Source organism: Salvelinus alpinus, chromosome 24 (genome assembly GCF_045679555.1).
Source record: "Salvelinus alpinus chromosome 24, SLU_Salpinus.1, whole genome shotgun sequence".
NCBI classification, from domain to species: Eukaryota; Metazoa; Chordata; class Actinopteri; order Salmoniformes; family Salmonidae; genus Salvelinus; species Salvelinus alpinus.
Window position 1 is genome coordinate 3824547 of NC_092109.1, and position 16935 is coordinate 3841481.

Sequence of the window (16935 nt, forward strand, 5' to 3'; positions counted from 1 at the left end):
GCTGTCATTTGTTGACTTCTGTATACGTAAAAGCCTTGGTTTCATGCATGTTAACATTAAAAGCCTCCTCCCTAAGTTTGTTTTATTCACTGCTTTTGCAAACTTCGCTAACCCTGATGTCTTAGCCGTGTCTGAATCCTGGCTTAGGAAGGCCACCAAAAATCCTGAAATTTCCATCCCTAACTACAACGTTTTCCAACAAGATACAACTGCAATTCCGCCCCCTTCAGCAATCTACTGCAGAGAGAGCCTGCAGAGTTCTGTCATACTATCCAGGTCTGTGCCCAAACAATTCGAGCTTCTACTTTTAAAAATCTACCTTTCCAGAAACAAGTCTCTCACCGTTACAGCTTGTTATAGACCCCCCCCTTCCCCCACCTATTCCAAAAAGTTTTGGGACACTAAAGTCCATAGAGAATAAGGGAGCCTCCTCCTAGCTGCCCACTGCACTGAGGCTAGGAAACACTGTCACCACCGATAAATCTACGATAATCGAGAATTTCAATAAGCATTTTTCTATGGCTGGCCATGCTTTCAACCTGGCTACCCCTACCCCGGCCAACAGCTCTGCACCATGTTCAGCAACTTGCCCAAGCACCCCCCCCCCCACCCCCTTATGCTTCTCCACCCAAATCCAGACAGCTGATGTTCTGAAAGAGCTGCAAAATCTGGATCCCTACAAATCAGCTGGGCAAGACAATCTGGACCCTCTCCTTCTAAAATTGTTCACAGCAATTGTTGCAGCCCCTGTTCAACCTCTCTTTCGTATCGTCTGAGATACCCAAAGATTGGAAAGCTGCCGCGGTCATCCCCCTCTTCATAGGGGGAGACACTCTAGACCCAAACTGTTATAGACCTATATCCATCCTGCCCTGCCTTTCTAAAATCTTTGAAAGCCAAGTTAACAAACAGATCACCAGCCATTTCGAATCCCACCGTACCTTCTCCACTATGCAATCTGGTTTCCGAGCTGGTCATGGGTGCACCTCAGCCACACTCAAGGTCGTAATTTATATCATAACCGCCATCGTTGAAAGACAGTACTGTGCAGCCGTCTTGGCCAAGGCTTTTGACTCTGTCAATCACCACATTGTTATCGGCAGACTCAATAGCCTTGGTTTCTCAAATGACTGCCTTGACTGGTTCACCAACTACTTCTCAGATAGAGTTCTGTGTGTCAAATCGGAGGGACTGTTGTCCGGACCTCTGGCAGTCTCTATGGGGGTGCCACAGGGTTCAATTTTCGGGCCGACTCTTTTCTCTGTATATATCAATGTCGCTCTTGCTGCTGGTGATTCTCTGATCCACCTCTACACAGACGACACCATTCTGTATACATCTGGCCCTTTGGACACTGTGTTAACACCCTCAAACGAGCTTCAATGCCATACAACACTCTTTCCGTTGCCTCAACTGCTCATAAACACTAGTAAAACTAAATGCATGCTTTTCAACCGTTCGCTGCTCGCACCCGCCCGCCCGACTAGCATCACTACTCTGGACGGTTCTGATTTAGAATATGTGAACAACTACAAATACCTAGCTGTCTGGCTAGACTGTAAACTCTCCTTCCAGACTCATATTAAGCATCTCCAATCCAAAATAAAATCTAGAATCGGCTTTCTATTTCGCAACAAAGCCGCCAAACATACCCTCGTAAAACTGACTATCCTACCGATCCTCGACTTTGGCGATGTAATTTACAAAATGGCCTCCAACACTCTACTCAGCAAACTGGATGCAGTCTATCACAGTGCCATCCGTTTTGTCACCAAAGCCCCATATACCACCCACCACTGCGACCTGTATGCTCGTTGGCTGACCCTCGCTACCTATTCGTTGCCAAACCCACTGGCTCCAGGTCATCTATAAGTCTATGCTAGGTAAAGCTCCACCTTATCTCAGCTCACTTGTCACGATAACACCCACCCGTAGCACGCGCTCCAGCAGGTATATCTCACTGGTCTTCCCCAAAGCCAACACCTGCTTTGGCCGCCTTTCCTTCCAGTTCTCTGCTGCCAATGACTTGAACGTATTGAAAAATAGCTGAAGCTGGAGACTTATAATTCCCTCACTAACTTTAACCATCAGCTATCTGAGCAGCTAACCGATCGCTGCAGCTGTACACAGCCCATCTGTAAATAGCCCATCCAATCTACCTACCTCATCCCCATATTATTTTTATTTACTTTTCTGCTCTTTTGCACACCAGTATTTGTACTTGCACATCATCTGCACATCTCACTCGTGTTAATTTGCTAAATTGTAATTACTTAGGCTACTATGGCCTATTTATTTCCTTACCTCCTCACGCCATTTGCACACTGTATATAGACTTTATTTTCTTCTATTGTGTTATTGACTGTATGCTTGTTTATTCCATGTGTAACTCTGTGTTGTTTCTCATACTGCTTTGCTTTATCTTGGCCAGGTCGCAGTTGTAAATGAGAACTTGTTCTCAACTAGCCTACCTGGTTAAATAAAGGTTAAATAAAAGAATATGCTCACTTTGACATGGTGACACCAATTTAGGCTGTGTAGCGGTTTGGCTGTGTAGCGGTTTGGTCACATACAGCTGATGTGTTGAATGTCAGTCTGTCCGTGTGTCACTGTCTGTCGCCTCAAATTTCTCTCGATCTGTGTGCACCTACGTTGTAAACTTTCATTCATAGGTTAGGTTGTAGCAACCTCATGATGGGTATAGGGGAAATTCGAGTATCTTGTAGTAGCCTAAACCTATCACTGTTACATTGAACTGGGTGAATTCTGTAATAGAAATAAGGTCATGCTCATGGAGAACAAAAAATGGTCCTCCCTCATCTTAAACGACACTGACCTCCGCTGATAGACACATTTTTATTTTATTTTATTTAACCTTTATTTAACTAGGCAAGTCAGTTAAGAACAAATTCTTATTTACAATGACTGCCTTGTTCAGGGGCAGAACGACAGACTTTTACCTTGTCAGTTCGGTGATTCGATCTAGCAACCTTTCGGTTACTGGACCAACGCTCTAACCACTAGGCTACCTGCCGCCCATAATGGGATGACTGTTCCCACGAAATGCTCAATTAGGACAGAATTTGCCTATAATGTGCACAGGGATTAGCAAGCATCTTTAACGTAATTGACACTCCGACCACCTGCTCTATCAAGATATCATCATTGGTTAATTTAAGTCACCGGGTAATAAACTATCCGTTAACATTCAACATGTGCCGTGAAAAAGTATTTGCCCCTTTCTGATTTTCTCTTTATTTTGACACTTTATATTATTAGACCTTCAACCAAAACCAAATATTAGATAAAGGGAACCCGATTGAACAAATAACACAACATTTTGATACTTATTTTATTGATTTAATAAACAAAGGTATTCAAAATCCAAAATCCTTTTTCACAATCCAGTGTGAAAAAGTAATTGCCCCCTTACACTCAATAACTGGTTGTGCCACCTTTAGCTGCAATGGCTGCAACCAAACACTTCCTGGAGTTGTTGATCATTCTCTCACATTGCTGTGTAGGAATTTTGGCCCGCTCTTTCATGCAGAACTACTTTCATGCTCAAAAACCCACGAGTCGCTGAACTGCTCATTTCAGGTCATGCCTCAACATCTCAATGGGTTTTAGGTCTGGACTTTGACTAGGCCGTTCCAAAACTTTACGTTTTGCTTTTCAGCCATTCTAATGTATGGCTGAATGACCCATCTCCGCTTCGGCTCACTGGAGGAAGGCCTGACATTCTCCTGTAAAATTCTCTGATACAGAGCCGAATTTGTGGTTTATTCAATGATGGCAAGTCATCCAGGTCCTGAGGCAGCAAAGCATCCCCAAACATCACACTACCACAACCATGCTTGACCATGGGTATGAGGTTCTTACTGTGGAATGCAGTTTGGTTTTCGCCAGACTTAACGGGACCCATATAGTCCAAAGACTCATTCTTGCCAAAAAAGCACCTGGAAGCATCTGGATAATCTTCCAGACTCCTGGATGAAGGTTCTATGCACAGATGAGTCAAAAGTTGAACTTTTTGGACGACATGGGTCCCGTTATGTCTGGCAATTCTTTTGTTGTTGAAGTTTTAAAATGGACTAGTGAAAGTCCAAACCTAAACCCTACTGTGATGTTGTGGCAGGACCTGAAACGAGCAGTTCACGCTCAAAAACCCACAAATGTCCATGCGTTAAAGCAGTTCTGCATGGAAAAGTGGGATTAAATTCCTCCACAGCGACATGAGAGACTGATCAACAACTACAGGAAGCGTTTTGTTGCAGCTATAAGTAGCACGACCAGTTATTTAGTGTACGGGGGAAATTGCTTTTACACACAAGGGGCATTGGGAGTTGCATAACTTTGTTTATAAAATACATTAATGAATTATCAAAATGTTATTTGGTCACTCGTGTTCCGTTTATCTAATATTAGGTGTCATTCAGTGTCAAACATACAGTGCATTCGGAAAGTACTCAGACCCCTTGACCTTTGCACATTTTGATGATACAGCCTTATTAAAAAATGTAAGTATATTTTTTAATCCTCATCAATCTACATGCAATACCCCATAATGACAAAGCAAAAACAGGTTAAGACATTTTTGCAAATGTATAAAAAATTATAAACTGATAACAAATTTATAAGTATTCAGACCCTTTATTTACTCAGTACTTTGTTGAAGCACCTTTGGCAGCGATTACTGCTTCGAGCCTTCTTGGGTATGACGCTATAAGCTTGGCACATCTCCCATTTCTTCTCTGCAGATCTTCTCAAGCTCTGTCAGGTTGGATGGGGAGCGTCGCTGCACAGCTATTTTCAGGTCTTTCCAGAGATGTCCGATCGGGATCAAGTCCGGGTTCTGGCTGGGCCACTCAAGGATATTCAGAGACTTGTCCCGAAGTCATTCCTGTGTTGTCTTGGCTGTGTGCTTAGTGTCATTGTCCTATTGGAAGGTGAACCTTCGCCCCAGTCTGAGGTCCTAAACACTCTGGAGCAGGTTTTCATCAAGGATCTCTCTGTACTTCATCTTTGCCTCGATCCTGACTAGTCCCCCAGTCCCTGCCACTGAAAAACATCCACACAGCATGATGCTGCCACCACCATGCTTCACCGTAGGGGTGGTACCAGGTTTCCTCCAGACGTGGCGCTTGGAATTCAGGTCAAAGAGTTCAATCTTGGTTTCATCAGACCAAATAATCTTGTTTCTCATGGTCTGAGAGTCTTTGGGTGCCTTTTGGCAAACTCTAAACTCTTCTTTACTGAAGAGTGGCTTCTGTCTGGCCCCTCTACCATAAAGACCTGATTGGTAGAGTGCTGTAGAGATGGTTGTCCTTCTGGAAGGTTCTCCCATCTCAACAGAGGAACCTCCCTGACCAAGGCCTTTCTCCCCGATTGCTCAGAATGGCCGGGCGGCCAGCTCTAGGAAGAATCTGGGTTGTTCCAAACTTCTTCCATTTAAGAATGATGGCCACTGTGTTCTTCGGGACCTTCAATGCTGCAGAAATGTTTTGGTACCCTTCCCCAGATCTGTGCCTTGACACAATCTTGTCTCTGAGCTCTACGGACTATTCCTTCGACCTCATGGCTTGGTTTTTGCTCTGACATGCACTGTCAACTGTGGGACAGGTGCACTCCAATTCAGTTTTAGAAACATCTCAAAGATGATCAATGGAAACAGGATGCACCTGAGCTCAATTTCGAGTCTCATAGCAAAGGGTCTAAATACTTTGGTAAATAAGGTATTTGAGAGAAATATTTGCAAAAATTTTCTCGCTTTGTCATTATGGGGTATTGTGTGTAGATTGCTGAGGAATTGTTCTTAGTTAATCAATTTTAGAATAAGGCTGTAAAGTAACAAAATGTGGGAAAAGTCAAAGGCGTCTGAATACTTTCCGAAGGCACTGTATGCAAAATGAGAGAATTTCAAAGTGGGCAAATATTGTTTCACGGCACTGTACTTGTGACTGACAAGGTCCCTTTTATATCTAAAGACTGTGCTCCTAGTCAACAAGGTGCTGGTAAGTTTTCCAGCTCTAGTTGTTAGCGTCCCAAAAGTGATTAGAGGAAAAGGCCATGTGCTTTAGATGTGTGATTTTTTTTATCAGCTTTGTAAAACCCCTCTAAAATGTAGTGACTTTTTTAGACTCACTGAAAGGCTGGGTAATGCAATGCCGCTGTAGTGAAGCCAGAAGAATCAATAGTCCCAGACTAGGAAGGGCTAGCAAACACTCAAGATCATCTTTTATTCTGACGCTGGAGTAGAGAATTAGATGGGATGAGAGTGCGATGGGATGCATGACTCACTTCCTGTGGCTCTGAGCCTTGCCCATGACAAGGAGCTCATCTATTGCATGTGCTATGACCTACTGGTGGAACGCGTGGACAATGTTTGTTAGTTTCCTGATCTCTTCCTCCTTTGTTGAGAGCAAATACCATGCGTTTTAGTTTGTCTGCTTTTTATGAGGATGTCTTCTGTGTGAACTGGTGACCGCCAAATTCTAATTTCACTGCGATCATCACAGCTGAGTGGCTAGCTCCTTTCGTTTTAGAAGAGGTGGGTTACTTACAGCAGTTTGACTAGACAGACCTATTGAGGCAGTAGTAGAGTCTCTTATAGCGCAATACATTTGCTGTTCATCCCACTCTCCCCTATGCTTGTCCACACCTGGTCCCCACATTCCCCCTCTCACCTGCCCCCTGGCAGCGCCTCCCTGGTCCCCCACAGACGGCCGTTGACTTTACCCGAGCCAACCGACAACACCAACCCTTTTTTTAAATTCCTAGAATCTCTCGTCTCTTCCTCCAATAGCCCAGTGTACTAGCCACCGCCAGACCCCAGATGGCCTTGGTGAAGCAAGTGCTGAGCCCCGCCCTCCTATCTACACAACCCAACCCTTCATATGCCGGGGTACACGCCAGAGGCGCCGTTCTCTCGTATAATTTATTCACCTATTTATATACCCATTGTAATAGAACCATGTCTCCACTAGACCTACCCGACGTGCTAGAGTAGAGATGGTACAGTTTCCCCCGTAGTTTTCGTCCCTCCCTGCGGCTGTTTAATCTCTGTATACCCAAAACCCAAAGGGGGGGATTACATTTTGTGTGATGGTGTCAGAGCCTTCTGACAGACTCCTCTTTCCCATCAGATAATACAGAAACACTCGGGGTAGGCTATTCCGTTTTAAGTGGCTGAGTGCAACTCGGTGCTACTTCAGTCAGCACAGTGGTTGCCAAGACAAATGAGAGGTGACGGGATGGGGGTTGACCTTGAGCGAGGAGCTCAGAACGCTGAGAAAGAAGGCAAGAGACCCCATGGGGAAAGTGTGGTGTGAGGAGGAGATGCTCCCCTCTTCACTTTTTCTCTAGAGACGTGTGCAGAGTGCAAACTGCTGCAAGTGACGCATGGCGTGAGTATAGAGCACATCTAGCTTAGTCTCATTTGTATGACTCTCTCATCCATCATTTAATACAATATACATTACTTTGCAAATGTTCTGCCTGTGAGATCAATAATTTTTTCAACAAAGTCATTCTTCATTGTGCGATATTAGCTATAGCAGCATAACTTCACAAACAGGTAAACGTGAGTAACTATGTACATTGATGATTAAAGGGCAGAATGTACGTTTAAGGCAAATTAAATGAATGATTGTGGGATGGTAGCGCGTTGTTTTGCAACTCGATAATGCTGGCCAACAAATGTGCCCATTTGATAACTAGCATGATGAGTCAATGTTGCAAAGTTTCCGGAGCTGGGCAAAAATCACTGTCGTGAATATGGAGGGCAAATACCCCTGCTGTATCAGCCAGCCTGTATCTGCTCTGCGACACGGTCACCCTGCGGACTGGGGCGATCAATGAACCCAAGGTCACCCATACATAGTTTTTATTAAATGTATCATTTTCCTATGTTTATTTAAAATCCTCCCAAAACAGAGACTATGGAACCGTGGCTAACCGTGACTTGTCTCTTTGGTGCCGATACAATATGTAATGGGATTCTCACGATTCTATATGTATTGCGATTCGATACTGTGATTTTATTGCAATTCGATGTTCCAAACATATTGATCACCATATGTCTGCTGCAGAGAGAGAGAACACGAGAAAACAAGTTTTGATCAGTCAGGGAAATAAAACTGCTGAAAACAAATTGGCTCCCTATTTTAAAAAGAAGATTGAGAACATACCGTGGAGTTTTGGTGCAGGTACAGCCAACTAGTGAAAGAATAATATTGCAATATTGTCAAAATAATATATCGTCGATATGTAACTATCAAATGTTTTCCCTCATCACTACTATACATGTGTAAATGTTGTTTGGGGTCGGCCTTTTGTTCAGTGCCCGTAACGCAGGAAGTGTTTTCCCTCAGGATCACAACTTTTTTTAACTTCAGAAATGGTCAGAATATGAATGTCATTAAATTATTGATTTCATGAACCTTGTTTCGTAAGCTACATGTTAACGTGGGCTATTTTTAGCACTTTTCTGGGATGCTTGATTGTTTTCATTGCTTTTACTGGGAAGCTTAGCAGAAGTAGACATGCTCATGTTATTTATGTTAGTGCAGTACACAGTGGACTTGCTACTAGGTCACACCGCCTCAGTGCTAACAGTAAATCTGGTTTGTAGGCACATGATTACTTCATGCAATAGCTGTAGGATCAGCGGAGGCATTCAGGGCATTTAGAGTGACATAAATTAGGTTACTTACATTGTGTCTTCCAACACCCCTGGATAATGTACATTTGCTGAAGCATTATGACAACTGAGCAACACAATGGTATGGATTAAATGAACTGTGCTTGGGTCATTGATAAGTCATTGTCTCAATGCAGCCTTATAATGCTGTGAAAGGATCCAAGAACCCAAATGATTTGGGTGGATCCCATCCTCCTTATAATACGAGCTTTGTTTCCAATAGGTATCAAAATTGTTAATTAATGTTCCACCCACAGAGCTGCAATAGTCTTATAGACAGTTATAGAGGGCTACAAGTTTGCTGAAACATTTAATGCCATGATTTAGGGAGGGCACAGGGCCAGATATTATGGGATGTTTGTTGGTGTCAAGGAGAGACCCAATCGGTTCTTTAAAATCCATCTTCAGCTGTTCTGAGCTTCCCTTCATAATGTCATTGAATCCCACATGAACTATGATCGACTCAATTTCCGGATGCAGGTTTAAAATGTTTGGGAGCAGGTTATTGATGTCCTGTACTCGTGCTCCTGGATAGCACAACGTTTTTGCTCCAGGGACTGAGACATTGAACTGCCCAATACAACGGCCGGAGAAGGGGATGGATAAATCCGCCCATTCCTAGCCCTCACACAATTAGTTGAACCTTTGACGGGCCCATGAGAAGCAGGATAGCATACACCCGCTACTCCCTGCGATGGGTCCAGATCTCCCACAGCAGGCAGTGCCCCTCTGGAGTCAGCGTAGTTGAAGTCAGCACAGCCGTCGCAGACACAGGCAGTCCCAGCGATGAAGGCACAGGTAGATCAGGCACCAGTGCAGCGAAGCTATTCCTTATGTCAATCTGCTCCGAACCTCTCGCAGACACTCCAGTCCGCTTAGCCGCTGCCTTTGGATTCCACGACTTGTGACATAAGACCAGCACTGATTGGAACAATCCTCTCGATGTTCTCTGTCTACTCCACTACTAGATGGAGGAGAAGCGGATGGAGACGACCTCCTTGGCAGGCCAGGCCAGTTCCAGGGCACACAGGCCATTCGGATTGAGACAGATGGCAAGGCAGGGACACATCCATCAGGCCCGTGCGGCAACCAGCCACAGGAGTTGAGAACGAGAATGTACCCAATTTGTGTTTTCCCCATGAGTGCGCACAGAATTGACATTTGCTAGTTAAGGATAGCCACCTCATTCCTGTAATCATGCGCAAGCAAACAATTGCCTAATTGGAACACCGGATTGTCTGTTGGCCTGAACGAACGTAATAAACACAGCTTCTACAGTGCTGGAAACGTTCGTTAGCTATTCCAGGGGAAGCGGGCTCCATTGCTTTTCTAGCTCGCTGGCTAGTTGGGAGCAGGTGTTGACACACGCACTTATGAATAAAAAGAAAAGAGGACCTTGGAAACAAAAGGTAGAGGCGCAGGAGGTAACAGAGTTTGTGACAGGGGGGGGGGGGGCTGCAGGCTGGGAGCGTCCTGGGACACATAGATGGAACAACGTGTATTGGTGGGCCCTGAGAGACTGACTTGGTGGGACAGCCACCCGCGTCACTGCATTGTCTCTGCACAGGAGGGATGCTTCCTGTGTTTGACCTTCTCCAGACGATAAGAGGGCAGATCGACCCGTGTCTGTGTGAGAGAATAAATGTTCTGTGAAATAAAAATCGAGTAGATTGTTTCTGGAAATGAATAAACATGGGTGAACCACAGTTTAATTCCGAGCTATTGTTAGTCCGACGTCTTTCTCCATTGTGCATGCTGACCATAGCGGTCTGTCTCATTTTGTTTACAGGAGCCATTTGAGGATGGCTTCGCCAACGGGGATGAGCTGACACCGGCCGAGGAGGCCGCAGCCAAGGAGGCGGCCGAGCCTAAGGGAGCGGTCAAGTTCGGGTGGATCAAAGGGGTGCTGGTGAGTGGTCAACCCGACAGACTCTGTTTGACCTTTTGCGTCTCCCGAGAGTCCTCCTGCTTACCTTTTTGTTATGTGACACAATGTGACGTTTCCCCATCAATATCCCTGTATTTCGATCTCCATCTCCCCCTCCCTTTTTATGTGTGTCTTTTACCTTCTGCCGTTTCTCTTTGACCCCTGCGTCTACATTGCTACTGCATCATAAGCACTTCTCTTTATAGATATGACATTGTAGGGAATGCATTGTCCTCGAGTTATTCTTGAACACAATGTTCAATGGCATGGACGTAAATCCTGACTTGGTGTACATGTATTTCAAGTCGGGATTTTGACCATAGTATATTTTTCTGCCCTCTCATTCAAAGTACAGAGACATTCTTTCATGACCCCACAATCAGGCTAGGCCTCTTTTAGTATTAAGTTAACGTATCATTCAACTTAAGATTCCCTTGGCTGTCTAATTGTATTTTATCAGTCCTACAGCAGTCAGAGGAACCTCAATAATTGAGATGTGAGTCGATCACATTCTACTCAAGATTCTGTGCAACTAGCAAGAAATGCTTTGGTGATTAATCCTTCGTGGTCTGTCCAGGCCATAAAATGTTTCTGTGAGTCTAGTGTAAGAATCTGTCAGGGTTGTAGGAATTTGTCACACATTACATTTTTATGTATTTATTTAACCTTTATTTAACTAGGCAAGTCAGTGGATGCTCAATATTCAAATTTGAATACGAGTTCTACGTCCTACAAGACATCGGTTGCGGGACGAGCGTAATGCAGTATTGATGGGTACGCTTCCTGCTTTTACTTCCTGCTTTGCTTTTATGGGTACACTCGCAATGGCATTCAGTCCACATATTATGTCATCATTGACTGCAATGGGGACACCCGTTCTATTATTTGTATTTCTATGGCAACACATGCTATTCTAACGGCTGTTACAGTGACCACGGTCATTTGGCTGGCCAATAACAGTCATCCCAAATTCCATGACTGTCACAGCCTTAAATAAATGTGGTACAAGTTTCTGCTGCTTTTAAAACAGTCAGATGGGTGAGAGGAAGGAAGGCTTTTACATGTCAAAATACAAGCTGGGTAACAAGAAACAGATTATCTGAGAAATAACTAACTGTGCTGCACATCATCTGTCGGAACTGGAAACTTCAAACAAAGAGGAAATGGCTTGAAATAAACTGTTTCTACTAGCTGTCATGAATGTAGTTAAAAGTACTTTACATTTTAGACAGGCACAGCGGTCTAAGGCACTGCATCTCAGTGCTAGAAGTGTCACTACAGACCCTAGTTCGATTCCAGGCTGTATCACAACCGGCCGTGATTGGGGGCCCCATAGGGTCCCATTGGCCCAGCATCATCCGGGCCGGAGTAGGCCGTCATTGTAAATAAGGATTTTTTTTAACTGACTTGCCTAGTTAAATAAAGGTTATAAAAATAAAAAAAAGAATAATAATAATAAATAAATGAGTTTTCATGCCCATAGTCAAACTTCAGAAATACTGTTCATTTGAAGCACAATATTCCTTAGCTAGATGTAAAATGGGGCGACTAAGACTTGCTCACCCCCCCCCCCCAATTTTTTTTTTATACAATTATTGACATTTATTGTTTTATCTTAGATCTTTGATGTCACCTAGGTAATATTTTTTGATGTTGTGGCAGTCCATTGTAGCCGGACTACGTTTGCTCAATCCCATTGTCCTTTGCGAGATACAAGACCGATCAGTGCAGGCGGAATCTGATGTAACATCATTTGAATGAACATTTGACATTACCATGGAAATGATTGCATCACAATACCAGGTGGCCACTGCGAGTGTACCCATGAGTTTACGTGTGAAATTGCCAGGGTTAGATGTTCCAAGCACATTCTATTTCTATGTGTGCTGCTGCTGCTACAGGGAGACGGGGTGTTGCCTAGGCAACCGAAGACTTGTTTGCTACAACACCTTAATTGTGTTGTAGCAAAGTTTCATCATGTTGTTTGGAGTCCATGTTACTGAAGAAACGGACTCAACCGTACGAATGCCTGGCTGTCCTGTCTTAAGTTCGTTCCAATTATTATTATTTTTTATACGATTATGACTTATTTTACTTTCATGTCGATCTTCATCCATAACTTTCGGGTTACACGGTAATTGTACCAGCCCTACTTTTGTTCTGTATTCCAAATTCTGACTAGAGAAAAGATTCCTGGTGGGTATGATACTAATCAATGAATTTATTATACTACTCAATTACAAGATATTTGCACTGAAATTGATGAAACTGTGGTAGATACTGATGAATGTTCTTTGCGGTTGACAGTGATTGGATTTTAAATTAGGCTGGTCATTAAAAGTTTACTTTTTCCTTACGTCAGCCTTGGCCAGGTTTTCAAATGTTATATTTTAAAGAGAAGGGCTTCAATCAGGACTTAAATCACTGTTTAAACATTTCTTCTAACATTAAGTTGCAATCTTGGTGCTCGTAGCAATTTTTAGGACTAGTCGATGACACGGCGACACTGTTACTTTCACTAGGTTTGGAATTTTACCATTAACATTCATTCAGGTCAAATTGCGATTGAATCCTGCATCAAGTCTTGGACATCTATTGGATTCCCACCAGCAATGTTCCAAGGCCAGGTTATTGGAAAGTGCTTTGTTGAGTGAAGTGTTCCCGTTACCTCACATGCATCCTAACTGCCACCCCTTCCTCTGTGCAGGTGCGCTGCATGTTGAACATTTGGGGCGTGATGCTCTTCATCCGCATGTCATGGATCGTGGGCCAGGCGGGAATTGGTAAGACTACACCATGGAGTAGATTTTTTTAATTTAACCTTTATTTAACCAGGTAGGCAAGTTGAGAACAAGTTCTCATTTACAATTGCGACCTGGCCAAGATAAAGCATGTTCATGTGAACTACTGTTTTAATTCACACACAATGTCACCCCGAACCCCCAGCCACCCCACCAAACCACCCCTCTTTCTCCCATCACCTTTTGACCATTTACCATCCAGATGCTAAATGTTGCCACACGGCAACACATGCAGGCAACTGTTACACACTAGCTTGTTTTTGTAGCGGCGCCGCTACGATTCACAGGCCTTCTGACACTAACCCATGTGTGAATATGAGTGAGAGGCTCAACAAGCAAAATGGGCTGCTTATTGATGCTCATTATTGCAGTTATTCGCCTCCTAGGAGTTTGTAGAAATGTTAATGCTGATTTTGTTTTGTCGCTAGTTAATCATGTCCTCCATTTTCTTTCAGTTCTCTCCTGTGTGATTGTTCTCATGGCAACAGTTGTGACCACCATCACCGGCTTTTCGACCTCAGCGATTGCGACTAACGGCTTTGTACGAGGAGGTATGAACCTTTGCATCTTTCAAGGTCCAATGCAGCCATTTTTATCTCAATATCAAATCATTTCTGGGTAACAATTAAGTACCTTACTGTGATTTTTTGACCATTTTAATTTAAAACAGAAACGTGGCTTCTTAGCAAAGATCAATTTCCCAAGCCAGAATTTAGCTAGGACAGTCTGAGAGTGAAAAAGAGAGATTGTGCAAATGAACAAAGTTGTGACGCATGCTTTTCTGAAGGAAGAGCAGCATTTGTACGTGGAGCAGAGGGGAGAAGAAGAAGGAGAAAAAAAAACACTAGTAGGAAGCACAGGGGGGGGGGAGGGGGGGAAACGGAAGCTGCACAGACAACTCATCCAGAACTTTGACTTCTGGCAGAAAGCCATTAAGATATTAGTATTGAATTGCATAAAAGTGTAGCTTCATCACCTCGTGCGCCACAGAACAGAGACTCACCGACATATTTAAAACGCTATGGACGCACCAGCTACTTCAAAATGGTCGCACATCCTATCTGAGCCCTTGCCCTGACATCATCCAGGTAAAAGAGAACTACAACAGCGTAGCTCAGAAACGCATCTCTCCCTCTACAGTGCACCCGAGAGATCCGAGCACAACTGTGAACACAGACAGCCTGGGATGTTACGTGTTCGACAAAACACAAGACGATGATAAACCAGCACCATCAGTGGATGATAAAGCCTTCTTGGACATTATGGACAAACAGGTTTTCCAGGATGATGGAAACAACTGGTCCTGCTGTCTCCCATGGTGGCACCAACAGCATAAACCATCATGCTGTTACCAAACTTGGTATCTGCAATGTTCTTCAAGTCAATGTGTTTGTGAGGTTGACCATGCGGTTGGAGTGGAACAGTGAGGAGGCATACGAGTAAGATGTGTTTTTTCTTGCCCAGAGTAAGGCTTTTAATAGCAAACGTGAAGATACTAAGCTGGCCACTGTACAAGTATTTACAAAAAACGATAAACAGGACAATGAACAAAAAGGTAGGCCTAATAAACTCAAAAGAAAACCCAGGCTCCAATCATGGCTGTAAACCTGGCAGCATGCCTACCTGTCTGTCTAGTCCAAACAACAATAACGCACAGGGATTAAATACACATTCCCACAATGCATCAGCCAATGGAAAGAAGACATGACACAATGAACAAATAACATTCACAATGCAAGAAATTCAATAAAACTTGTTCTTAAACATATCTGTATTCATACCAGCACACTTAAACTACATGACCAAAAGTATGCCGACATCATCTCATTCCAAATTCATGGGCATTAATATAGAGTTGTTGGGCGATTAGGCCTGGCTCGCAGTCGGTGTTCCAATTCATACCAAAGATGTTTGATGGGGTTGAGGTCAGGGCTCTGTGCAGGCCAGTCAAGTTCTTCCACACCAATCTCGACAAACCATTTCTGTATGGACCTCGCTTTGTGCACAGGGGCATTGTCATGCTGAATCCGGAAAGGGCCTTCCCCAAACTGTTGCCACAAAGCTGGGAGCACAGAATTTCTAGAATGCCATTGTATGCTGTAGCATTCAGATTTCCCTTCACTGGAACTAAGGGGCCTAGCCCGAACCATGAAAAACAGCCACAGACCATTATTCCTCCTCCACCAAACTTTACAGTTGGCACTATGCATTGGGGCAGGTAGCGTTCTCCTGGCATCCGCCAAACCCAGATGGTGAAGCGTGATTCATCACTCCAGAGAACGCGTTTCCACTGCTCCAGAGTCCAATGGCGGCAAGCTTTACACTCCAGCTAATGCATGCTCAGCCATGGAAACCCATTTAATGAAGCTCCTGACGAACAGTTCTTGTGCTGACGTTGCTTCCAGAGGCAGTTTGGAACTCGATAGTGAGTGTTGCAACCGAGGACAGACACATTTTACGCTCTTCAGCAGGTGGCAGTCCCGTTCTGTGAGCTTGTGTGGCATACCACTTTGCGGCTGAGCCATTGTTGCTCCTAGACGTTTCCACGGCACAATAACAGCACTTACAGTTGACAGAGGCAGCTCTAGCAGGGCAGAAATTTGACAAACTGACTTGTTGGAAAGGTGGCATCCTATGACGGTGCCACGTTGAAAGTCACTGAGCTCTTCAGTAAGGCAATTCTACTGCCAATGTTTGTCCATTGAGATTGCATGGCTGTGTGCTCGATTTTATAGACCCATCAGCAGCTGGTGTGGCTGAAATAGCCAAATCCACAAATTTTGAAGATGTGTCCACATACTTTTGTATATATATAGAGTATTAATAAATATGCTTCTCATAAATCATTAACCGTTTGCAATGTCTTGTTATTTATAATAAGGCTTTAGATTAGGTGACTGAAGACAAGGACGATCATCAGTGTTTTTGTAAAATGTTCAGTGGAAATTAAGTCTTGTTTGACACATTTTAAAGTGAAAAATCTGAGTCTCAGCATCAACCTGTTACCGTGGAATTTCCCTTTACCGTTTTTACCAGCGCTGTCTGATCTTGGCACTTCCGACCACTAGACTTGGCTATTGGTGCATAGAAATGAGCCTCTCATATCAATAGATTAATACTGTAGAAAAAAATGAATAATTCAAGAGATGGCTCTCGCAACAGTCAGCTCAGCTCAGTTTTGCATTTATAATTCCACCTTAATATATTTCTCATGAGTTGCGCAAGGTCGCTTCATGCTGATTTTTATTTAGTGTGTTTTTTTTTCTGGCCTTTTCTTGGCATGTTTGGATGAATGGAGCTGAGGTCTCCCACACTACTGATAGGCTAACCTTTTAACTTTTCTCTGGAATTCATTCAAACGTGCGTCCCGCAGAGCAGTGGCCGGCTCATGTGACATTTGCTTACTCTCCTGCGTTTGGATATGGATTTACAGGTGTGATTTTTACCAGCTGGACTTGGCTATCATTACCATTATCCACGGAACGGAATATGTATTATCAGTCGAG

General features: G+C 43.7%; 1 protein-coding gene across 2 annotated transcripts in view; it reads left to right on the forward strand.

Moving 5' to 3' along the window:
* LOC139551717 (solute carrier family 12 member 2-like) overlaps positions 1-16935 on the forward strand; it is a 98626-nt gene that overhangs the window by 24740 nt on the left and 56951 nt on the right. For both annotated transcript variants that reach the window (XM_071362991.1, XM_071362993.1), the window contains exons 2-4: positions 10491-10610; positions 13336-13411; positions 13885-13980. In XM_071362991.1, coding sequence (XP_071219092.1) covers positions 10491-10610; positions 13336-13411; positions 13885-13980 — 292 coding nt within the window. The remainder of the gene's footprint in view (positions 1-10490; positions 10611-13335; positions 13412-13884; positions 13981-16935) is intronic.